At 38.1% G+C, this 25,820-nt stretch overlaps 2 protein-coding genes across 2 annotated transcripts; both read left to right on the top strand.

Annotated features, from left to right (window-relative positions):
- The first annotated feature begins 7,345 nt into the window (after positions 1-7,345).
- LOC106913600 (claudin-4-like) lies at positions 7,346-15,302 on the top strand. The gene is made up of 3 exons (XM_088007752.1): positions 7,346-7,417; positions 13,610-13,724; positions 14,176-15,302. Exons 2-3 carry the CDS (start codon positions 13,611-13,613, stop codon positions 14,593-14,595), a joined length of 534 nt encoding a protein of 177 aa, XP_087863878.1. The 5' UTR covers positions 7,346-7,417; position 13,610; the 3' UTR covers positions 14,596-15,302.
- A 4,272-nt stretch (positions 15,303-19,574) lies between these two features.
- On the top strand, positions 19,575-21,763 carry LOC106908089 (claudin-4-like). The gene is made up of 2 exons (XM_088007937.1): positions 19,575-19,743; positions 20,502-21,763. Exons 1-2 carry the CDS (start codon positions 19,612-19,614, stop codon positions 20,949-20,951), a joined length of 582 nt encoding a protein of 193 aa, XP_087864063.1. The 5' UTR covers positions 19,575-19,611; the 3' UTR covers positions 20,952-21,763.
- The last annotated feature ends 4,057 nt before the right edge of the window (positions 21,764-25,820 follow it).

Here is a 25,820-nt window from a genome sequence, read left to right as displayed (position 1 = left end):
CAGGGCCGGCCCTAGGCACAAGCAAACTAAGCAGCCGCTCAGGGCCCCAAGGCAACTAAGGGGCCCCCTCAGTGGAGCTGATTTGTATTTATTTATTGTTTTTACAATTTCTATGTCATTATAATATGAAAAACACATAATTTCTCTGTGAAGATATTTGTTTTTACAATAATATATATTTGATAATGTATGTAGAAATTATTATTTTATCAATAAAAAGGAAAAAATAAATAAATTGCTCTTGGGGGGAATCCGGGCGCTGTCAATTATAAAATTAATCATATTGTATTTCAAAGATTGTTTTTAGCAGTAAAAATTTAATGTTCCCAAATCCTAGATCATAAAACACACATCCGTATTTGCCCTGAACCCCCCTATGTGCGTTAAATGGTTTGTTCCTGCTTCAGAGTGACGCTGGCGGCAGCAGACAGTGGAAGATGAGAACGACTGTGGCAGTTACTAAGCTAAGAAAAGTTATAAAATCAGGTTTTCAAAAAAATAAAGAGAGAAAGAGAGAGAGGCAAGAGTGTTAATTTATAACCCAGTTTTTCTCCAAGAGAGGTGGGTTGACTGTGTGAGATTATCAACCATTTAGCATAGTTAGCTTAGCTACAGACTACCGTTTGGTTCCTTTTAACCCTAACCATAACCCTAAGAAAGAAAGAAAGAAAGAAAGAAAGAAAGAAAGAAAGAAAGAAAGAAAGAAAGAAAGAAAGATTTTTTGTTATTTTTAACAACACATTTATTTTTCAATAAAAATACATTTCAGCATTGATTACTTTTCACATAAACATTGAATTAAAAACTAGCTTTCTTTCCTGAACATTCCAATTCTGTATCTCCCACATCAATTTCGGTTTGAGAACCAACAAAACTTTCAGAAACTTTTCTTTTTTTAGACATTTCAAAACCCCCTTCTTCTGGTGTTTGACTGCATCCCTCCACCACTGTGTCTTCAGCATTTGTTTTTCTCTGAAGAGGCATTAGTAAACTTTGACTTTGTTCTTCTACACTGTCATCTTCTTGAAAGAAAGAAAGAAAGAAAGAAAGAAAGAAAGAAAGAAAGAAAGAAAGAAAGAAAGAAAGAAAGAAAGAAAGAAAGAAAGAAAGAAAGAAAGAAAGAAAGAAAGAAAGAAAGAAAGAAAGAATCCTGTCTTACACCACTTTTCCACCAACTGATGTATTGCGCGCTTTGCTGGGACACCAGCAGCAGGAAACTTTGTGGAAAAAATGTCCCGTGTTTCCTTAATGGAGCCCGTGAGAACGTACGCCTCCACTTTCACTATATTCACAATAAATTCGGTTGAAGGGTTGGGCTGACAAGATGCTACAGGAAGGATTCACTCGGCACGCTACTCGGAACAGGAAGGCGGGCTACTTTTTCGTGGGCCAACCTGTATTTTGCATAAATAGCATTACTTCACATGATCAAGTTTTTCACCTTCAGTTCTGTGTCAACTCCATCAGACGGACTTTTTGTTGTTTTTTGTTTTAAATAATATTAAAACAAGACTCTTCTGATGTTATTATAATAATCATCAAGACTCTCAAATTAATCTCCATCTATTGGTTAAAGTTCTGAGCCAGGAAACCCTTCAGCATGACAACAGAGATATTTTACACTGAGCTGCTCTCATTTTCACTCATCGTATAAAATCCTGATATTAGAAACTGAGGGAAACTTCTGTTTTACTTTGAGAAAGGACAAGATAATTAGAGATAATGAGTAAAATACTCATCTGACTTTCTGACTTGGATTTCAACAGTTTTCTAAAACTTTTTGGTCCATTAATATATTTAGTTGGAAGTGGTTTATTCAGGATCCCTGATCTCTACTTGTTGCAACATGATGAATGTTCCCACAATCCCCACTGACAGCAGTGCATTCCAGTTATGTCTGAACCTGAAAACAAGTCACTTTTGCTTTTGATATCATGTCGTTAGACTGACTCTACGCTTCTGAACCCCTGAGGCAAAGTTCCCTTGTTTTTCTTTTTCCTTGAACGACGCTTGTGAATTAATAAAAATGTCACTTGGACTCTTGAGGCAGAGCAGGACTTCTCCTAAACAGACTTCTCCTCAGTAGCCAACTCTAGGGCTGTAGTGATACAACAATCTCACGACACGATACGATACACGATATTCTGCTCACGATACGATATATATTGCAATATTCAGCAAATGATACAATTCAATACACTTTTGCAATTTTCTGAAAGATTTTAGAGGGACAGAGTGATTTTGGTGACATTTTGTGACTGTTGGATTGAATTAATTTAACTGAAAACTGATTAAAAGCATCAACTACACAATACCTGGCTGTGGTGGGACATGGACACCAATGTTGTGGTCAAGACCACCTAACCCGAGACCAAGACAAGACCAAGACTTTTAGGGTCCGAGACCAAGTCAAGACCAAGACCAGCGCCCCACGCTACATGACACAATAAAATGTGAAATATGATCAAAATTGCTTCTCAAACTGATCTGAAAGATCCGTATTCCCATAAAAAGACCTAGATATTAAATACTTGATCAATTTTACCAATATTAAAAGCAGAACAAACTTTTTTTTCGGCTTTGCTTCCATCTCTGTGCTACAATCCGCGGTGGTCTGGTGCCATCCCTAAAAAGATAATGCCCTGGCCATTTGCCTATATTGCTCATGTCAGAAACCACCACTCTCTGTACCATTTAACATAGCAATTGAGGCAATGCCCAGATGGCAAATAACGCTCAACTATGAACACTGACCAAGGAGCAACAAGCAAGAAGTAACCATGCACAAGGTGCTCATCGTGACTGTTCTCACCCTCTCTCCCGCTACATGAAACCCGATAGTCTGACACCATGGCACACATTACAGCTGCCACTTTGAACGAAAACAATCAAAGAGCAATGTGCATGCTCTGCGTGCTCTTTCATTCTTGTGTTTTATTTATTTGTTAATTAAAAAAATATCAATGTACATAATTAAATAAAATAATGATAGGTACTGCAGTGTATGCAGAGCATTACAAGAACAAAGAAGAGTGTTCTGTCAGGTCAGCGTACACTGTCAGATCGTCATACGCTTGGAACGAACTCACGGCTATATCTGTCAGACACGTCATTATCATATCATTTTATTTATTTAGCAACATAGAATCATAACATAGATCAGTGGTTCCCAAACTTTTTCTTCTGCGCCCCCCCAGTGGTTTCCAAACATTTTCTGCACCCCCCCTATGGATTACAAATGGCCGTCTGGTTGAAACGATGCATGTGACCTGGGGGGGTAGGGGGGGTCAACTTTTTGGGGGGCAAAATGAATGTACGTAGCTGAAAATAGACACCAACATCTACAAGGTACTTGTTAAGCTTAAGGTGCTGTATTGATATTAGCTAGTCATCTTTTAGCTAACATTACCTGCATCCAACAGCTTTACTCAACTCAGTCGGTTAGTTTGGAGGGAAAAACTGTGAAAAGATCTTTGCGTTTTGCTGGTTTGCTGCCTTGATTCTAACACAAACCTACGTAGCTCCGCCCAGCAGCAGCAGGTCTCCTTCACAGGTGTAAACCCAGCGCGAGTGTCTAGCGTTCATGTTGCGTTTAAAGGCGGCTCGGAAAAACAGGTTACAACATGTTAACAACGGATTAAACAGTTTTAACTGCTGATAAAAGTGACAGAGGACACAAATATGGGAAGTGTGGAAGCCTCTACAGTATCAAATTAACATAGGAATAACAGAGTTGGCCATTCTAAGGTAAAAACCCAGCGCATACAGTGTTCATGTTTTTTTTTTTTTTTTATCCAGACAGCTTCCCGCGCCCCCCCTGCAATGACACGGTGGGGAGGGGAGAAACAGAAACACTTTATTGGTTGGATTTTAATCGGTGCGTTTTGCATCCAATGAAAACAAAGATGTTAACAAATAAAGTGGACAGTACGCTGTACGTTTAGTGATATTTTAACAGTTGTGGTCTCGACTGGTCTTGAAATAAAATGGCGAGTCCTCAGAGCCCAAGACCGAGACGAGACCAAGACCATCAAAAAATGGTCTCGAGACCATTGGTGAGAAAACATGTTTCTTTTAATTAAAACAGTACAAACTGTAGCTTACATGCATATGTAAAGTAAATACAGTGCACCAAGTACCCTGCTCTGAATAGTTTGATACCTTTTTAACCCTGACACTTAACATCTGAAGGAATCACTCTAAGCCTGATGACCTAATCACTCTCCTGGTGAAGCAAGCAGTGAGTGAGCAAGGGGACAGTTGGATGTTACGATACTTGCTGATGAATATTGATTTTTTTTCTGGAAAGAAAATATCAATATATATCGCAAAATCGATATTATTACATAGCCCTAGCCAACTCTCACATTTCCTGACTCTGACAAAACTGTTCAAATGAGAGCAGTATTGTTTAATCACTGACTGCATGCCACAACTAACTAACTAACTAACTAACTAACTAACTAACTAACTAACTAACTAACTAACTAACTAACTAACTAACTAACTAACTAACCCTTCTGGTTCCTTCCTCAGATCATAACACACGTGTGTTTCTCTGTAAAAAGAAAAAACAGACAGAAACTTGGCTTCACTAAGGTGTTCTCTGTAGCAGCTGAAAATGTTTTGTTCTTTTGGAAACTGTTTCACATTTGTGCTGCACAAAATTCACCAAACACTCAACCAATCAAAATTTGGCTTTTCTTTTTGACAACTCAAATATGTTTTTTTAACTAAAGAGGGGAAAAAAAAGGTTGCAGTTAAAATAAAATTAAATGAGATCCAAGTCCAAAGCTGATTTAATCTAATTTGAGAACCTTGATCTGATCTGCACCTACTGTGGAAGAAACCTGAAAAAATCCAACATTTCTAACAACTAACCTAATAGAATATAGCATGATAAAATACTGTTAGCTTCAGTCACAGCTTCTCTCTGTCCCATCAGGCTATGACAGCTGATAAACCTGATCACCCACTCCAACCGTTGGGTCTTGGTGAAAGACAGCCATCATCCCTGCTGGAGGATCAGGAGCTCTTGACCTCTCACACAGCTCTGAAGGTCAAAGGACACGCCTCCTGGATCCACACCATCACTGCAAGCAGTGCTTGTTGCACAGCCAACACTCATTTCTTAACATTTAATTAATTTATCTTATCTTATCTTATCTTATCTGTTGCTTGTTCTGACCTTTTCTGTCAGTCACTGCTCTGATCATTTACAGTAACACATGTTTCAGTATTTTATAAAAGTGACTGAAGTCAAAGTTTCTTCATGTAAAAGCAGGAAAGATATTAGGGAACCAAGCTGGTGGTTCATGTTTGAGAGTTTATGCGATAAGGCAGAGAGTTTTTTCTCTCAGGTGGGGCTTCCTGGTTTATTCACCAGTTGAAACACGTCCAGTAGGAGAGTTTTATCTTATCGTTGAAAAACCTGTCTACAGGACTGCTATTATCGCTCATATCTGTGAAGAGACAACGAAAGGATGAGGCTTTCTGTTTCTGTAAAATGAAAGTAATTAATTTTTACTGCAGCACCCACACATATCATATCATGTTTGAATTAGGATGAAAATACATTTGAAAACAACACTAATAATAAAAAAAAATCTACTAATTCAGGGTTTTCTCTTTAAAGCCAAGGTAACTTAAATCTTTTAATTCATTCTGAATCTTTAGTTTCATTCTGAATGTTCAGATAACTAAAACCACAAACTAAAGATGTTATGATGTTTATTCCAGTTTCTGCACCTGAACACTATTGTGATGTTTCACTTTGATACTTTGACAATTTAAAGCCAAAAGTTTCATTTAACCTTTCTGATTTGTATTACCATTTCATGTATGAAGTTTGAAGTCATTGTGTAATTATTTCATAATAATCATTTTTTTCAACATTTTTTCAGAACCGGTCCATCAGCATAGAAAAGGAATTGTAGCTTTTATTTTACCTGCTTGAAGCTGAAAAGAATTAAATTAGTCTTTTATTCTGTTGACAGGAATTTTATCTGTAAACCTTTCACTTTCTGTTGTAAAAAGAGCAAAGATGGAGGAAGAAAAAATATCTAAACAGCTTCAACAATAATTGTCAACATGTTTATGCTGATGAAACTTGATGGAAGCTTTAATATGAGCACAGTTGAACTCGTACCAATCTGGCACTTTAAGGTCTGTAAGGTGATAACCAGACTGAACTCTGAGAAGAACCTGGACTGAATGTGATGTTAACACCTCTTCACTGGAGTCCAACACATTTACTACATGAAGGTAAATGTGAACACTGGCAATGTTCAGATAATGTTCCTGTTCAGTCAAGTTTCCAAAAATCAATAATTATTTTAGGAAGAAACATAAAACTAATCATATTAAAAATGTAGATGAAAATCACAATACACTTTAATATTTGTTGTCTTGAATAATTCTTTTGCCACAAAGACATCAGATCTGTTTCAATCTGTTCTGACATTTAACAGGTTAGATTATAATGAATGTATCGTAATAATGATGTCATTGAGTCCCTTATTGTATTGCTACAGGTTCATGTTTTAAATAATTTCTAAATGGTTTCTGGACTCAATCAGAACCACTGATCTGTTATTCTGTCTTGATGGAGATGGTTACTGTGATGAATTTATTATGATTCATTTTATGTGTTTGAAGTATATTTCTTTATTGAGGGACGATGGCGAAGAAGGTGGCAGGACTTTGTCCCACAATAGGTGGGTTGCTGGTTCAATTTGCCTCTGTTGTACCTCTGTCAAGCTGACTGTGGCTAGTAAGCAGCGTTTGCTCAGTGTGTGAATGAACGAATGACTGAATGCAGTGTGAAGCACTTTGGAGTCATCTGGACTTTATAAAGGTGATACAAGTACAAGCTAAATATCATCTTTCATAGAAATAATAAATTAGAGCTCTGACTTATTATTTCACAGATATATAAGGAATATAGTTTTATAAATATGTTGTAAAACAAAATACCTTAAGACTAGCACGGTTTTGCTTTTTCATCACAGATCTCATAATCAGTGTTTTGGGTCATTGTTTCTTTGTAGAAAAGCTATGAATGTATTTATTGATGTTTCATTACAGAAATATATTTTCAAAATATCCAAGGTTGTTTCTCTTAGTTTCTCACAAGTTTAAATTAGTTTTGATTGAAAGTATTTTCTTCATTTCTGTGTATGATGAGCCTGAAGCTCTCATTCTGTTTAATTGTTTCCACTTTAATGTCTAGTTATGACTCAGTCCGCTCTTTATTTGGGGTGTTGGTCAGAACACATCAGTCATCAGGGAGAATATACGTTTTTAAGATAAACAGGATTAATGACGTAACAATAAGGCTGGGTTTCCCAGCTTCTTCCCGAAGCAGGAAGTTTAGGAAGATTTTCTTCTCTGATCTTCAACGCGGAACATCTTCACGGTCAGTTTGATTTCATGTTTGCACATTTAAAGAGTTTTAAAAATTCACAAAATAAAGGAAAGCTTAGCTGATGTTAGAAGAAAGTTTTAGCAGCAATATTAATACGATTCTTCATGTTTCTGTTGAGGTTTGTTTCGCTCTTTTCTCCCAGTTCTTTTCTGCGCTTTTATTGCATCAAACATTTTTATATTAACAGCAATTATCTAAACTCCGTGGAGGTTTTTCTGGCTGAACAGATTGAATAAATTAAACTCTGCGAGTTTTTTTACCCTGTGCGCGGTCCGGCGGTCAGATTTTCCTACCGTAGCACCGGGGGGGGTCTGAGGGGGCTTGAACACGTCCCTTTTATCCTTGATGCCCCTAGTGCCCTTTTCCCCCCAAATTTCTTTTTACACTTTTTCTTCTTTTACGTTTTTTAATCTGTGTGTCAGGAGGCCTGCTTGTGCCCCTCAGCAATCATACGTGCCTAAATATAATAATTTAGCTAAATGAACTAGTCTCAGTCTAATAATGACTCTCAGAGCCTCCATGTTGTTCAGACACCATGGTGAGGAGGAGGAGGAGGGGATCTGAACCTCTAACTATCAAATTATGGGCAAGAATATTTTTCATACGCTGGTTTGTGAATAAAAACGTAGGTCTGATGTTGACGTTAGAAAAACAGTATTTATCCTCGCAATAGCAGGAAAAAACCCGCCTCGCCCCTAAACACAGAAATGCTTCGGCTGCAGAGAAACTCCTGACTTTAACTTCATCAGGCTGCTAAAAGCCCGGTTCTACAGGCCGTCCGAGTCGGTCCCACCGACAGATAGAAAGAATATCTTTATATTAGAAACGGTACTGAGACTGTCACCGTGTCGCGACGCAGCTCAAAGCCCGGTACAACCACCCGGTACCACCACCCGGTACCACCACCTGGTACCACCCGGTACCACCTGCTCTCTGTTCGCTCTGCTTCTCCTTAACGTTCCTACCAGGCGGGTTAAAGGCGCTGCTGACGGGATCTGGGCTGGAGGTTCACGGCTGTGAATAGAAGTTACTGCAGAACCTCAAGTGATACAGGAAGATTCGGCCCATTTAGAGTTCACAAAACAAACATCAGAGAAAATACTGTAGCAATAATTCGGACAGCAGCTTAAAGCCAAACATGCCACAATTAAATGAATCAAAATGTCCCCAAAGCATCGGCGGACTGACACAGGGCTACCGGGGGATTCCAGGTAGATTCCAGGTAGATTCCAGGTAGATTCAGAAAAGCGCATCGCAGCGCCTGTTCATGCAGGGCCGGCCCAAGGTAATATGGGGCCTTAGACAGAACCCACTGCCCCCTGAAACCCTTCCTACAAATAAACTCAGCATCACTAACAGTGTTTGTAGATAAGGTGAAGTCTGTGAGACGGAGACCAGGTTTATTCCCCGAGCTTAAAATTAATCACTGATTATTGGTTATTATTTCCTGTGATGTATTTGTGAACAAACCAGCTCAGACACAAAGATTATACCATATTATAGCAATGATAACACACTATCAAGATGATTCTTTAAACTTTACAAAGTAAACTTCCTAATTAAATCCTAAATGTACAATTTTTTTCTCTGCTGAATGCATTAAATAAAATTTAATAACATTGTCATTCTCTATAAATGAATGCGACAGATTTAGATCTATGGTCTGTGTTACAATTAAACCATTTCTAGGGGCCCCTGAATGTCTGAATGGCCCCTACCAGCAGCTACTGAGTTTTCTTTGTCTTGATATTGTCATGTTGAGATTAATTTGTTAAACCCACATGCGCAGAACACACTCTGGAGACGGGTAGAGGTTATGGTGATTTATTAAATACAGTGCTAACAGGTATGTACAAGGAGGTCCGGAACTGGTGCTCGTCTGCGTGGTTCTGGATGCAGGTAAGAGGGGTTCAGAGATCGTGGGAATTGCAGTCCAGCCAGAGACCTACTTGCTGGTGAGCTCGTCTGAGCACGGAGAGGTGAACCGCTAGGATCCGGAGCTGCAGGCTGGAACGAGGGCGTGAGTTTTTCTAGAGGGCGGACAGGTGAGTGGAGGGAGATCTCAGACAAGGTGCCGGAAGGGATCCGCTTGACCAGGGATCTGCCACCGACAGAAACTGAGGGCTGGTCTCAGGGACGTGGCCACCAACGGGTAGACTCCGCGGGGTCTCGAGGATCTTAGGTAATCTGCCCAGGTTCGTAGAAGTTTGAAGAAACTCTGGGCTTCACGGAACGACGCCTAGGAAAGGCAGCACAAAAGGAGGTTACTCGGAGAACGGGTTGGTCGGAGGTGAGCTACAATGATGTTACCATCACAGGCTAACACTCTGGTACTGGAGCGTCGGCGGCTCCGTCCTGATAAACCCCTCCAAACAATGGTAAGTAGCAGCAGGTGTGCAGCTCCAGGTCCACGCCCTCCACAAGGTCCCAGGATGCCCTGGTGGAGAAACTAGAGACTCCCCAACCAGCCTTCCCCAGATCCTAACAGATATCCCAGTCTTATCATTCTAGATCTCAGAGGAGCCAACACCAAACAATTATAGAGTTAACCCCTTTGAGCTTTTTGATCTAAAGCAGCCTGCAGCCAAGGTTAACCCTAACCTTAATGTCTAATAATAGATATTATTATGGCTTAATCAGTAAAAAGGCAGCAAATTTGCTTATTCAATACTTCATAACCAGCGACCTTTTCTCCTCTTTCTCCTCTGGTCTGTTTAACAGCTTCAGTCTCAGATCAGCTCAGCCTCCAGGACTGTCAGCAGCAGAAACAGAAACTTTAAACTTGTTGGGGAAAATATATTACATTTGCTTTGCATTGTCCCCATATGATGGCAATGATATAGTAGGATCCAGTTAAATTATTGATTAATATGGGTTGCTGCTATGTTGTTGTATGGTGTTTCTTATTCAATGTGCCCTTTTTTAACTTAATGCAGGGCCCCCGCCCCTCCAAAGGTCTCTGCACGGCCCTGTGTAGCACTGATAGATAGCTAAGTCTATCTGTCTGTTTTACTGCTATATTTTTAGTTTACATGTTTTATTTTGTCTTGTGCATATTTTTGTTATGACTCTTAATTTGAAAGGTTTATGTCGAATCCAGCATGTTCGCTGGGGCACCAGAAAGAAGATGCATATGGTATGAAAGCATTACTTTAGCAAGTGACTGTAAAAACTTTAAGTTTAAGAATTCATTTAATAACCTCATTTCTACCTCGAAAAGTATTTAGAGCCATTTTAGCCAAAACTAAATAAATAGATATAATAAATAAATGAGTAAAGTAGATGAATAAATGAGAAAACAAATAATTAAATGGGTAAAATAAAAAAATAAATGAGAAATTGGCACCTTTATTCCCATTTTGGCTTTATTTATTTCTACATAGATTCTACATAGATTTATTTCTGCCTGGCCCATTTTCATTTTCCTATTGTCCTTTTTCATTTATCCTTTTCCTATCATGGGGTGGAGGTGATAGTGGTGAGAACGAACGCTGATGACCCAGGTAGAGATGAAAAAATGATGGCTTCAATAAAAAATCCACAAAAACAAAAATCCAAACAAACAGGCAGCACAGGGAAGAACGGAAGGCAAAAAGGTCCACGACTGAACAGACTGGCACAGAGAACAATGACAGACGACGTTAGATGAGGACCCGACAAGAGACAAAGACAACAGGTGGACTTACATATGCAGGGAGGGTAATCAGGGAATGAGACACACCTGGGAAGCAATCAACGGGGAGGACAGGACAGGAACACATTTCCAATTTTTAGTTTTTATTTATTTGTTTTTCATTTTCCCATTTTCATTTATGTATTTTTCATTTATCCCTTTTCCTTTATCTATTTTTATTTAATCCCTTTTAATTGATCTATTTTTCATTTATCTTTCTGATTTATCACTTTTTCAATAATCAATTTATACCTTTTCTTTTATCCTTTTTTCATGTATTCTTTTCCAATTTTCCATTTATATTCTTTTTAAATTTTCCAGTTTCATTCATTCTTTTCATTTATTCTTTTTCAATTTTCATTTTTTTTTTATCAGTTTTCCCCCAAAACTGGGAAAAAAGGAGAATTAATAAATGCTAATGAGGAGGGGCACGTCATCAGGCTACAACTTCTCCGCTGTACTCTGCTAAAAGGAAGACGGCGACCTACCACTGGCTTATCAGTGAGCTGAAGCTCAGCAACTTTATTAGAAAATAAACTCATGACTATATTTTTCGAGTGGCCAGAACGTGAACAGCGGCTCTCATGGACTCAGAGCTTCGCCGTCGGGGCTTTTCATAGTTTGGACAAGTACACCTGCAGCAAACAGAAAGGGGTGGGGACGGACCACTGTCAGTCTCATACCTTATTTGGAAATCGGACCATTGCAATCCGGAAGTGAAGGGGCGCTGTTTCCTATACTTCCGTTTTTATTTTGAAATCTGTGATATATTTTCACCTTTAGGAAAGAGTTTCACTCTCAGAATGTATTTGAACTTCTCTCTTTTATTTACTTTAGCGCAGCTCACAGTTTTTTGCAAATTCTGTAGCTTTCGATGTACTTCTAAATCTGTTCCTCAGTCACATCTTTTCGGGCCTGCTACTGCCTCTAGTGGCATGGGGGTGGTAACACAACTAATGTAATTACATTACTAAATCAGAATGAGGGTTCTCCTCAAGTACCTTGGCTGTGCCTAGAACTGCACATTTCTGGACTGAGATGTCTGATGTTGTTCCTGGGATCTGTTTGAGCCACTGCTCCAGTTTGGGGGTGACTGCCCCGAGGGCCCCGATAACCACAGGCACCACTGTGGTCTTCACCTTCCAGGCCTTCTCCAGTTCCTCTCTGAGGCCCTGGTATTTCTCCAGTTTCTCCTTTTTCCTGATGTTGTAGTCACTTGGTATTGCTACATCCACCACAACGGCTTTCCTCTGTTGTTTATCCACCACCACAATGTCCGGTTGGTTCGCCATTACCATCTTGTCTGTCTGGATCTGGAAGTCCCACAGGATCTTAGCTCGGTCATTCTCCACCACCTTTGGGGGTGTCCCCCATTTTGACCTCGGGGCTTCCAGTCCATATTCTGCACAGATGATCCTGTACACTATGCCCGCCACTTGGTTATGTCGTTCCATGTACGCTTTCCCTGCCAGCATCTTGCACCCTGCTGTTATGTGCTGGACTGTCTCAGGGGCCTCCTTGCACAACCTACACCTTGGGTCTTGTATGGTATATATCACCCAACCACATTTGGCCAAGACCAAATGTGGTCGGGTCCGAGGCGAGACCATTAAAAATGGTCTCGAGACCAAGACCGATCTCAAGTACTACAACACTGTTGTGCTCTTGAGATTTATTATATGAAAGTTGTCTCATGGTTTTTGAGTAGGCAGCAATTACAGACAACAGGAGACAAAACTAATTAATTTGAAGTTCAGGTTTTTTATATTGCACCAATTTACGAGACGTTATCTCAAGGGAATTTACAAAACAAAAATAAATAAAATGTAATTTTTTTGTAGAAGAAAAGCAAAAAGTTGGTTGCAGGAGAGCAAGAATGTTTAAATGATGGCAGCATTACCTCAGCTGAAGCCAAACTTATGAAAAGGAAAAGCTCCTTACAAGTCCTGATCAAAACTAACAGAGATTCTTTGTCATAGGAATCATCACCTGTGCAGGTGGCCAGTGAGACATATGACTGATATTTACATATTAAAATAGTCTGATAATCACATTGTAATTTTTAAACACAGAAATGGAAAATAAAATGTAATCTACACCCACATGGTGGGGAGTATTGTCTCTGTAAATGAGCAGGAAATTTTCTCTATATCTAGAACTAGTGCTTGGTATTTTTATTGAGGTCATGAATGTTAAGGTTCACTTTAGGGTTTGTGCAGAAAGAGAAGGACAGTGAAAGACTCATCGTGTGGCTCGTTGTGCAAGTTTGATGCAGAAAGATTTTAAGTTTTCCTAGAAGCTAAAGTTGAGTAAATATAAAATGTAAATCTAAGTTTATATGTAGTTGTTTTTATGTAGACTGATAGAGGCTAGCGCCCTCTAGTGTCTATCTGTGCATGTTGCTGCCAGAGACCCAATCCTGCCAATTATTACCAAAGCCAAGAGGAAAACCCAAGACTATATCACAGAAAATGATTTAATTCCAGTTTTTTTATCTTTCTTTTTTACAGAATGGCATCAAAAACAGTTCAGATTATATTTGTGGCTCTCGGCGCCATCGGGCTGCTTGGGGTCATCATCTGCTGCGCCCTGCCTGAATGGTCTGTGGGACATCTTAGTGATACGGTAACCAAAAGGCATTTTATGATTCAAATTAGCATAATAATTATGATTAGTTAGCTTTAAAGGTTTTTTATTAATCAGCTACTTTTTTATGTGTTATTGCATAATTTAACCAGAATGTCTTTATAACAACTGTTATAAAAATGCTGTAGAAATGAAACATAATGTTGACTTTGCAGTTTTACGCCTCATCAGAAACTTACAGATTCCTGACATCATCTGGGCTTTTCTAAACTGTTTAAAGACTCAGTGAGATTAATTTATATAGACTTCTGGTTTGGAAGGGAGTTTAAAAATATTCTCAAAAAAATAAAATAAAAGAATAAAAATAAAAGGCATAATTTTGACATTCAGTAAAAAGAAATTAATTTGATTTTTCTATCTGATTTAATATCATACAGCATGTTTAATAAATTGTATGTAAATATCTGTTTCTCTGTGTTTGGGTGGATAGGAAGTTCATGTAGGTCTGTGGAAGACGTGTGGAAAGCACAGTACTGGACCGCAGGCGTGCGTAACGTATGATGGCTCCATGGTATCCTCTGAAATGCAGGCCTTCAGGGCCTTGACCATCATCAGCTGCATGCTGGGTATTCTCAGCCTCCTCCTCCTGCTCTTTGGTTCCGACTTCACCCCATGTGTTCAGAATGAAAACACCAAACCCAAAATGATCCTGGCAGCCGGAGTGGGCCTGATACTGGCCGGTCTGCTGGTGATCATCCCGGTCAGCTGGTTTTCAAATAATATGAGCAATGGACCAGAGGGACTGGTGGGAATGAAGCTGGGAGCGAGCATCTATATCGGCTTTATAGCTGGTTTGATGTTGATGCTGACTGGAGGTCTGCTCTGCTACTTAAGCAGATCCAGGGGCTGAGGAGGAACCACCAGCTTCTTCAGCAACAGAGTTTAAGCTAAAACATACAGAATGTAGAGGCTTGATGGAAGGAACTGGTGACCAACAGATGGGCAGACAAGGGATAAATTTAGGTAAAAACTGGGAAGATGATGTGAAATTATCATTTCTATACTTTTAACATTTGGTGTTTGACTTTTAACATAATTTTCCTGAATGCTGGAAAATTAGATTTCAGTGAACTTTTGATTCATTTTTTTTATTTGCATATTAAAACTGTTTTATGTTTATTTTCTTCATACTTTCTTAATTCCAGTTTAAAAACCAGTCAAGATAATTACTAACCAGATTTGCTTCAATTTCATGATGTTTCTCAGTTTTCTGCTTTACTTCCTATTGATAAAACATTTACTGTAACTATTTCTATTTTTGTACAATAATCACAACAGATCATTATCTCTGGTCAGATGTGATTGGAAAATAAATAAGATGAATCAAAAAATTCAATTTCATAGAATATGATTAGTTTTACAAAAATATAGAAAACATTACTTAAGTGAAAACTTCAGCTGATTGATTCTTCATCTCATATGCAAGAGAATATGTTTACAAAATTATGTGTTGTAATAAAGTTACCATCTGACTTTATTTTATCGTATATTTCAGCTTTTGCTTCTGTATGTTTCATTTTAAACAATAAATGAAAAGTTTTTTCTGATTTTTCATAACTTCATCTGTTCATGAGTTTTTCTTCCCTTTGTTAAACTTTAAGATTCACATATCTGAGTTTAAATAAAAAAGATCCTAAAATCTTCACAAACTGTTTATTCATTTCCAGCATTTTGGTCGTTTGGCTCAGATGCCAACAGTTTAATCTGCTGACATCAAACCACAGCAGATTTATGAAAGTTACAGAGTTTTGAACTTCCTCATTCAGTTTATAAGTGAAGCCAACGTTGCACCATTTCACATTCGAAGATCCACCTTAAGATCAGAAGTAACAGAAGAACCTCCAACACCTGATCCAACCACAACTTTTAAAAAGGTAAACACTTTTTCAAAACATTTTTACCAAAACAGAAGAAATAAATTATTGGATTCCTTTTAATGTGGATAAAATTACCTTTATCTTTCATATTTGTTTGCTTTTCAGGATGACCTGAGGATTTATTAGATGGATGTTGGGTCGTTTTTATGACGCAACTGAAGGAGAAAATTTAAATTATGTTTCCTAAGGGAATGTGCAACGATACCAACTGCATTTCCTTTACAAATGTGCAGGTTTTTTAACTAATATTCTTGCCCTCACAACATGCATTGTTGTGAGGGCAACAATGCCCTCACAACAATGTGAGGGCATTGTTGTGAATGTCTTCTTCTTAGACATTGAAGAAGAATTTTACTTTGTTTTACTTGTTTTTCTGTTTAATGAATGTGATATTTACCAATGAGCAGCAACAGTTGAATCAAATGAGTCGCTTCTTTCTTCATATCTTTATTATTAAAAAACTATGTCTCTCATCAAAGGTAATTCTTTGCCCTTTTTTGTTTGTTTTTTTGCTGGATAAAGTGTTGTAAGTCATCCCAGAATATTTTACTGTCCATACATTGAAAATTAGATAGTTTCTAAATTAATGGCATTCCATTTCTTGGTGGCCATCAGAGTTAAAATCTCCTCCACCTATAATTTTACTTCCAGGAAAAAATAATATTGTATTGATCTTGGTTTTTACACTTGTTTGATTATTTAGCCATAAATATATATTATTATAAATAGTCTCTGATCAATATAAACTAAAATAATCCATTACTGTACAAATCTTCCTCTGAATTTCCCCTGCAGAACAGCGACCCCTGCTGGCTCCTTTTTGTACATATTCACTCTACCAGAATGTTGCATCTGTTTTTTCATGAGTTTTTGGGATAAAATAAATATAATCTCCTTTATTTTGACAAAAATGAAACAAATTTTTCCTCTTTACTTTATTTATAATAACTTGGCATTAATATAAAGAATAGAAATGGACATTAGTTCACACTAAAACGATTTAATTTGAACTGTACTCAGGTAAAGAAAGACAATTATTGTGTTAAATAAAAAACACCAGTTGAGTTGAATTATTAACACATTATAAATGAGTTATGACTCATTATTTTGGTCGGCTCAATCGTGTATTTCTCTAGTTGCAGCCGAGATGAAAGTGTTTTGTAATTCTTTAGGAGTTGGATCTTCTTCTTCATTATTTTTGTCTTGTTCACCTTTTTTACTTTTGGTTTGGAATTTCATCGGCGTGTTCGGGGAGGATATTCTTAATAAAAACTAATAAATAAAAAGGAACATATATAGACACATACAGTCATCTCCGATTCAGTGTCAGTGGATACTAGCTGCCACCAGGTGGCACTGTTGCTGCAAGCATCCAAACACATTCATATATTACCAACATATTCATATATTTAACTTGTCACTTGTACCTTTTACCACTTAACAGGTGAGTCAGTCAGCAGCAGCGCTAACCCACGTCCCTCCTGACCCACGTCCTCTCCTGAGTGAAATTAAAGCTGCAGTTTGTCACTTTTATATAATTTTTTTTTTCACATATTTTTTTAAAACTGTCATTATATTGTGACAGTATGGTATGAGAGATAATCTGTGAAAAATCTATTTCCTCTGGCTTCTCCCAGTGCTAGAAACAACCAGTTAGTAGCAGGAGAGTTTTAGTGCTGTCAATCACAATCTCATGTGGTGCTGCTCATCCTTCCTCCCCCTTGTTTTGTGCTATGCTGCTGCTAGCATATCAAACTGTGAATGCTCAGTTTAGTTAGCATAGCTAATGACGGCAGATAAACAGTTTCTTGTAATGATAAGTTGTTTCTCCACCATCAGCACATTTAGCAGTGAGTGAATGAAGTTGATTGACAGCGCTAAGGCCCAAGCAAATTTTTGTCAGGGGCCCCACGATTCCTGGCAGCTCCCCTGCTGATGGTTCTCAAGAAAACCACTGCTTTTGTTTTATCCACATTCAAAACCAACTAAAGGGAATATAATGAGCTTCAGATACTCTTTGGTGTTTTCACTGCAGACAAAATAAAGATTTCCATTAAACATTTGCTGAAGATAACATAAAGTTACATCCTTTTACTCTTCATTTATGTGAAATAAAACCACAAAATGTCCTAAAAAATAAAGCGGAACTTCAGTTGTGAAGAAACAACCACATACAGTAGTTCCTTTAAGTCACAACTATTACAAACCACTGCAGAAAGATAAGCAGTTTTTTGCCTTTTTCAACTTATTTTTAATGCAAAGAAAAACTGATTTATCTAAAACAGAATAAATGTTGGAGTCTAATCTATAAGAAATCCATCATAATGAGCACAAAATGAACCTTCTGAGACCGAAGGTTAGCTTTTCTTTTATCATTTATACATTTTAGTGTGCTCTGTGGATTTTTTTAAAAAGTTGTCTGATGGTTTTTAGGGAGGCAGCAATTACAGACACATCACAAATTATATTCAGTTCAGTTTATTTCTATTGCACCAATTCACAATATGTGTTATCTCAAGGGAATTTACAAAAAAAACAATGAAAATTTTAATTTTCTATGTTAAAAAATAAAAGTTAGTCGCAGGAGAGCGAGAACGTTTAGTAGTTTAGTTATCTCGGCCGAAGCCAACCTCATGAAAAGAATCACAGCTAAACAGTTTGTAGCTTCAATAAAGAAACAAAGTTAAAAGATAAACTGGGGCTGATGTTCAATCCAGCAGATTGGGGAGAGATCAGTAATGGGATCTTCCCCCAATGCATCTCGATTTCTGTACATGAGCAGAACTTTAAATACTTTTACCAACTGTTGAGGAAAAGTCAATATTCTTAGTATTGAATAGTTAATCTTACGACATGTGAAAAAGGTATATTGAACATGGTTATTTTGGACAAAATTCTTGATTTAGAATAGTTTTGTGTTAGAGATGTAGGTTTGTTTTGAACTTACATAAACGCTACAGACCAGAGTTAGGTCTGCAAGGGAGACGGTTTGTTATCAGAGGGAAACGAGGCCATAAATTTAATTCTCCTACACAGGCATCTCCCAGGCAAGCAGTAAAATGATTCAGGGCTGGAAAGCTGATTAAAGATTCCTCGATTCCTGGCGGGTGGAAGTCACCGTATACATGACTGAGAAGAGGAGAAGTGTATGTGTTAAGTTTCACTTCTTCCTCTTTCTTGTCTTTCTCTCTCTAGCCTGATCTCTGATTTGTCAAAATAAAAAAGAACTGCCCTCTGATTCAGTTTCTAATTTTCAAAAGAATTTTCCTAAAAGCTGATATCAGCTGTAAATGAGGACTCACCACTCCTCCCTTTTTTATTCCTTTTTTTACATTCAGTGCCACTCACTCTGCTGCCCTCCAACAGTTTGGAGACTCTCTGCTTTAAACCTGGGAATGTCTGTATTTTGTGTATGTAGGCTGTGTGTATATTTTCATGTAGACGCTGCATGTTGATTTGGATTTTTTTTAGTTTGCTTTACATAAAGTTCTGAAAATCAATAAAAAAGATAAACAAAAGCCCCACAAATTTTGCAAAATTGCAAAGGAAACAAACGTACGAATGAATATTAAAGTGTTCAGTTTGTCCTTCAGCCGCAGAGATTCAGAGATAATTCAGAAAAACCTTTAATAAAGCTGATTATTAAAAGCTTTATGTGTTAATTTAGCAGGGAGCCAGTACATTATTGTAAGAGAACACAAAACAAAAAAAAAATCTGTTGAATTAAGCTTTATTAGAAACATAGCATACTGTGAAGAGAAAGTTGAGAGACGCAAGACCCAAAACTCTGGATGAGCTTAAAGTATTATAATAAAGTATAAAATATTTCAGTTGGTGGGCAATGAATCTAAAATATATGACAGTTTAATTTTTAACATTACATTATGGAAAATAATGAACTTTATCACAATATGCTAATTTTTTTAGAAGGACCTGTATATCACAGAAAAAAATTTAATTCCAGTTTTTTTATCTTTCTTTTTCGCAGAATGGCATCAAAAGCAGTTCAGATGATATTTGTGGCTCTCCGCACCGTCGGCCTGATGATGGTCATCATCTGCTGCGCCCTGCCTGAGTGGGCTGTGGGACATTTTAGTGGATATTACCTTTATCCTGAGCTGGTAACAATCAAATGCCATTTTATGGTTGAAATTAGCATGATAATTATTATTAGTTAGCTTTATAGGTTTTTATCAGCTATTATTTTATGTCTTATTGAATAATTTAAGCAGAAGGTGTTTATAATAACATATGAAACATAAGAATTTTGACTTTGCATTTTAGCCTCATCAGAAACTTACAGGTTCCTGACACCATCTGGACTTTTCTAAACTGTTTAACCCTTTGAAGACGAGGTCTATAAATGGCCATCCCGGCGCGCAGTCTCTCTTCTCTGTGCGTCAGCGCTCGGTATGAAGCCATGTAGCGATAGCTAGCAAAACTACTACTAACCCTGCACACACCACGAACTCTAACTAACACACTTATAGTCTAAAAAACCCATCGAAACACTCTTAGTAAAATCCACAGCATCACTGTGCCCTAGTCTCTTGCCGTATCCAAATCCCCCCCCAAATAAAGTTTGAAGTCCGTGCTGTCCAACAGAGTCGAAATGAAAACTCGGTATGCGTCCATGTTATTACGAAGCCTTATTAATGCGTCACATGCTTGTACGCCGCACGGCGGGCAGCGACTCCAGTGATATTAATTTATATAAATTTCTGGTTTGGATGGGAGTTTAAAAATATTCTCAAAAAAATAAACACATAATTTTGACATTCAGTAAAAAGACATTCATTTGATTTTTCTATCTGATTTAATATCATAAAACATGCTTAATAAAGTGAATATAAATATGTGTTTGTCTTTGGGTGGATAGGATGTTCATGTAGGTCTGTGGAAGGCGTGTATGACATACAGAACCGGACTGCAGATGTGCCAAACGTATGAAAGCGTCGAGCAGATCTCACCGCCTCATGGCTCCCGGGCCATGACCGTCACCAGCTGCATCCTCTGTGGTCTCAGCCTCCTCCTCCTTATCTTTGGTTCCGACTTCACCCCATGTGTTCAGAACCAAGACACCAAACCCAAACTGATCCTGGCGGCCGCAGTGGGCCTGATACTGGCCGGCCTGCTGGTGATCATCCCGGTCAGCTGGGAGACGAATCCACCAGTGCTGTTAGAGGAAATGAGGCAGGGAGCGAGCATCTATATCGGCTATGTAGCTGGTTTGATGTTGATACTGACTGGAGTTCTGCTTTGCTGTTTCAGCAGACCTGGATCCAGCAGCTTTGGAGGAACCGTCAGCTGCTTAAGAAACAGAGTTTAAACTAAAAACAAACTTAATTTAGAGGCTTGATGGAAGGGACGGGTGTTCAATAGACAGGCAGATGAGCTGATTTGGTAAAAATTGGGAAGACGACGTCAAATTATCATTTTTATACTTTTAACATTTGGTGCTTGAAGGCATGTACTCTAACACTTAACTTTTATGTTTCAAAATTTCCAGAATTTTTCTGAAAATGTCACTAAAAATTTGACTTCACAAAGATCCTGAGTAGAAAAATAAAATCCATAAATGTCTGAATGCAGGAAACTTAGATTTCAGTGATATTTTGATGCATTTTTTGTTTGCTTTTTAAATCCATTTTATGCTTATTTTTTTATGCTTTCTTGATTCCAGTTTAGAAACCAGTCAACATAATTACTAACCAGATTTGCTTCAATTTCATGATGTTTCTCAGTTTTCTGCTTTGCTTTCTATTGATACAACATTTACTGTAACTATTTCTGTTTTTGTGCAATAATCACAACAGATTATTGTACAAAATCTGTACAATAATCTGTACAGATTTTTGTACAGACCATTAATGGTCTGTACAAAACCAATCACATCTGACCATCTTTGGTTCAGATGTGATTGGAAAATAAACAAGATGTAGCAAGAAATTCGTTTTCATAGGATACGTTTTTTTTTACAAAAATATGAAAAATTTAAGCAACTTATTGTTTAACAAATGGATGCAAACCCTTCAGATAAAGTGTTACAGTCTGACTTTATTTTATCTTATATTTCAGCTTTTGTTTCGTCATTTGCAAACAATAAATAAAGAGAAAGTTTTTGCTGATTTTGCATAACTACTTCTGTTTATGAGTTTTTCTTCCCTTTTGTAAAATGTTCAAGATCGGCACATCTCAGTTTAAATAAAAAAGATCCTAAAATCTTCACAAACTGTTTATTCATATTCAGCCTTTTGGTCGTGTGGCTCAGATGGCAACAGTTTAATCTGCTGACATCAAATCACAGCAGATTTATGAAAGTTAGAGTAAAATATTTTTAATAAAAAAAGAAAAATTATTGGATTCCTTTTAATTTGGATAAAATTACCCTTACTTTTTTCTTTCATAATTTTTGCTTTTCTGGATGATCTGAGGATTTATTGGATGGATGTTGGATCGTGGTTTTAGTGACGCAAGTGAAGGAGAAAATACAAATTATTTAGGTTTCCTAAGGGAATGTGCAACGATATCAACTGCATTTCCTTTACAAATGTGTGCTTTTTTTTAATCTAATATTCTTGCCTTCATAATCTGCATTGCATATATTCTAGATATTGAAGAATTTTACTTTAAAAAAAAGTCAAGATGTACTTTTATTTAGAGGGTTAATTTTGTATTATTGAAAATAAGAAATACAAAACATCAGGTTGTTAACCAGCCATTAACAGCGATAAAACCAACAAAATACCAGGTTGTCAAGTCATGAATCTTGTCAACCTTCGTATACACGTTTTTGTTGCGGATGTGTTGGATATAATCTTTATCACTGAGCAGCAACAGTTGTATAAAATGTGTTGTGTCTTTGTTCATATCTATTATTAATCAAACTATAATGTCTCTCTCATTAAAGGTAATTCTTTGCCCTTTTTCTTGTTTGTTTGTTTTTTTTCTACTGGATAAAGTTTTGTAAGTCAGTCCAGAATAATTTAATGTATGTGAATTGAAAATAGCTAGTTTCTAAATTACATTAGTTTGATAGCGTTACTCAGCTTTACATATGTGTGATTTACTTGCATTGTGGACACAGAGTGAAATGTATGAGGGGCCGTTTAGGACAAAATTTACGTTTTGTCTCTCACACACGACCAAAAACTCACGCATACTCAAAAAAAATAGCCACGCACACTCAAAAAATACTCAAATTGCGTATACACACACTACTAAAATGTCACACACACACAAACGTTAACTTTCTAGCTCACATACACTACTATCAGCTCACTCACATACACTACTACCAGCTCGCGCACATACACTACTACCAGCTCGCGCACATACACTACCAGTGGCGCAACTGCACATTATTCAGGTGGATGCGAAAACATAAATCGGCGCCCCCCCACCCGGAGGGAAGGAACTTCAGGATCAGGATGAAGGTCCGACGCTCAACACCCCCCCGAGGCGACGCTGCATGGAGTGTAAAACTCGCTACATGTACCTCGTTATGTGCGAGAGGTGAAGGAGCGTGAGGCGCGCTGAACTATATGGGAAAACATAACCGGCGCGTCGCCCCCTCCAGACGGGGTTTTGGTGCCCCCTCTGGTGCTGCGCCCCTATGCGTTGCATACGCTGCGTACCCACTTTTTGCGCCTCTGTACACTACTACCAGCTCGCGCACATACACTACTACCAGCTCGCGCACATACACTACTACCAGCTCGCGCACATACACTGCTACCAGCTCGCGCACATACACTGCTACCAGCTCGCGCACATACACTACTACCAGCTCGCGCACATACACTGCTACCAACTCGCACATACACACAAACGTTAACTATGTCGCTCACATACACTGCTAACAGCTCGCACACACACACAGACGTTTATCTCTCACATACACAAGACTAAAGTTGAACACACACACACAGTACTAAGACTCGTTTTATGTATGTGTGAGAGCGAGACTCTTTTTGAAAGTGTGAGAGCGAGACTCTTTTTGAAAGTGTGAGAGCGAGACTTTTTTTGAATGTGTGAGAGCGAGACTCTTTTTGAAAGTGTGAGAGCGAGACTTTTTTTGAATGCGTGAGAGCGAGACTTTTTTTGAAAGTGTGAGAGCGAGACTTTTTTTGAATGTGTGAGAGCGAGACTTTTTTTGAATGCGTGAGAGCGAGACTTTTTTTGAATGTGTGAGAGCGGCACCGCACAACTTTCTCTTGCCGCTCCGGAACGGAACAGAGATGAGAGTTCTGAATCCACTGTACCACTGCGGGCAGTCGTTGAATCGTTTAATGCGCCTGTCAAAGTACTGGTTGCCTCCGGAGAAGATAGAATGGTGTTTAAAATGGCAGCTGCCTGACCAATTCTCTCTCGTTTCGAATTAGAGTTAGCCATGTTCGGTATAGCAAACTCTTTCTTCTTCGGCACTAGTTGGCGCCGGTTAATAATTCCTGTAATGCTGGCACCCAGTGGACAGATTGTACTACAGCAATTTTGCTATTTTTAATCAATCAATCAGATTCATTTATTTCTATAGCACATTTAATCTACAAGAAAGTTAAACGTTCTATATATATTTAAAAGCACAAATATACTAAGTAATAGAACATACATTGAGTCAAAAATGGAAAATTATAGTTTAGGATCTACGCATGCGCAGTTTGATCCAAAAATTATGCCCCGCCCCTTCCGTGACAATTCTCACGCATTCAAAAAAAGTCTCGCTCTCACACATTCAAAAAAAGTCTCGCTCTCACACATTCAAAAAAAGTCTCGCTCTCACACATACATAAAACAAGTCTTAGTACTGTGTGTGTGTTCAACTTTAGTCTTGTGTATGTGAGAGATAAACGTCTGTGTGTGTGTGTGTGCGAGCTGTTAGTAGTGTATGTGAGCGAGAAAGTTAACGTTTGTGTGTGTGTGTGACATTTTAGTAGTGTGTGTATACACAATTTGAGTATTTTTTGAGTGTGCGTGGCTATTTTTTTGAGTATGCATGAGTTTTTGGTCGTGTGTGAGAGACAAAACGTAAATTTTGTCCTAAATGGCCCCTCATAGAAATGCGCCTGTTCTGCTCTGACTGTTTGGTGAAGGTCTGGTGTTGAATGGATGACTGTGTCAGACTGGCTGCAGCGCTGAGGAAGCAGGAGAAGCTAATAGCTGCTAATGGCTGCTTTCAATGCTTCCTGAGAAGGTTTTCTGAATCAGAGCTGGCAGCAGTCGCTTCACAGTGTCCGATCAGAACATTTAAATATCTGAATAGATGTACAACAAAGCAGGAGGAGTCCAAATCAAAGTTCACTCTTTATATTGAAAAGTTGGCAGAATGTGTGGTTTCTGTAAACAAAGCAGAATAATACAAACCAATTAGAAACACAGTTACAACATAAAAATACAGTCAAGCTGTACTCAAATATACTATACAGCTAAATAAGTTGGCATATTACTTCAGACTGTTTAAACTTAAAGTCAGATATTATGAACTAACACCGCATGCAGCTTTACAACAAAACACATTAACATTCACCCCTTATGCAGAACAGAGGCGGCCACACAGTAACAGCTGAGGTACATGTTAAACACGAGTCAGCATTAAAATCTTTATGCTAGCCAACCGCCGGTTAAGCATAGCTCCATTTAAAACACAAAACAGTGAGATAAACTCCTAACAAGTCAGTAAAATACACTCATGGTTTAACAAAAACAGAATCGCATGAATAACAACGTTAAACTCTCGGTTTTACGAACTCACACACGGTCAGTCATTCTACCTGAGTGAAGCTGCCCCCCCCTCCACCTTCTTCAAATCAGACAAAACTGGTGTCAAAAGTTTGTGCTGCTTTGGCTTTGAAGATATTAATGAAAGGCTAAAGGTCAAAAGGTCAACCAGCCACCCCACTTTTATGAAATCAAACTAAATTGGTGTCAAATGTGTGCGCTACGTTTGTACAGCAAAATTTTTCATTTGTGAAAGCCATCATTTTAAAGATATAAAGAAATGTTTCTAGAGGTCATGAAAGGTCAACCAGCCCCCCCACCTTCTGCAAATTCAAACAAAATGAGTGTCTGTCAGCTCGACTATGTTTGTGCAGCAAAATTTTTTGTTTGTGCTGCTTTTAATGAAAGGTCAAAGGTCAACCAGCCCCCCACTTTTATGAAATCAAACTAAATCGGTGTCAAACGTGCGCTACGTTTTTGC

Source organism: Poecilia mexicana, unplaced genomic scaffold (assembly GCF_051168715.1).
Source record: "Poecilia mexicana isolate PSO_F unplaced genomic scaffold, ASM5116871v1 scaffold_8, whole genome shotgun sequence".
In the NCBI taxonomy this organism is placed as follows: domain Eukaryota; kingdom Metazoa; phylum Chordata; class Actinopteri; order Cyprinodontiformes; family Poeciliidae; genus Poecilia; species Poecilia mexicana.
This window is presented reverse-complemented; position numbering and strand designations above follow the sequence as displayed.

Coding starts and splice junctions, on each gene's coding strand:
- LOC106908089 (XM_088007937.1), top strand. CDS start 19,612: ATGGCATCAAAAGCAGTTCAGATGATATTTGTGGCTCTCCGCACCGTC. Junction 19,744..20,501: donor ATTACCTTTATCCTGAGCTG/GTAACAATCAAA, acceptor TTGGGTGGATAG/GATGTTCATGTAGGTCTGTG.
- LOC106913600 (XM_088007752.1), top strand. CDS start 13,611: ATGGCATCAAAAACAGTTCAGATTATATTTGTGGCTCTCGGCGCCATC. Junction 13,725..14,175: donor TGGGACATCTTAGTGATACG/GTAACCAAAAGG, acceptor TTGGGTGGATAG/GAAGTTCATGTAGGTCTGTG.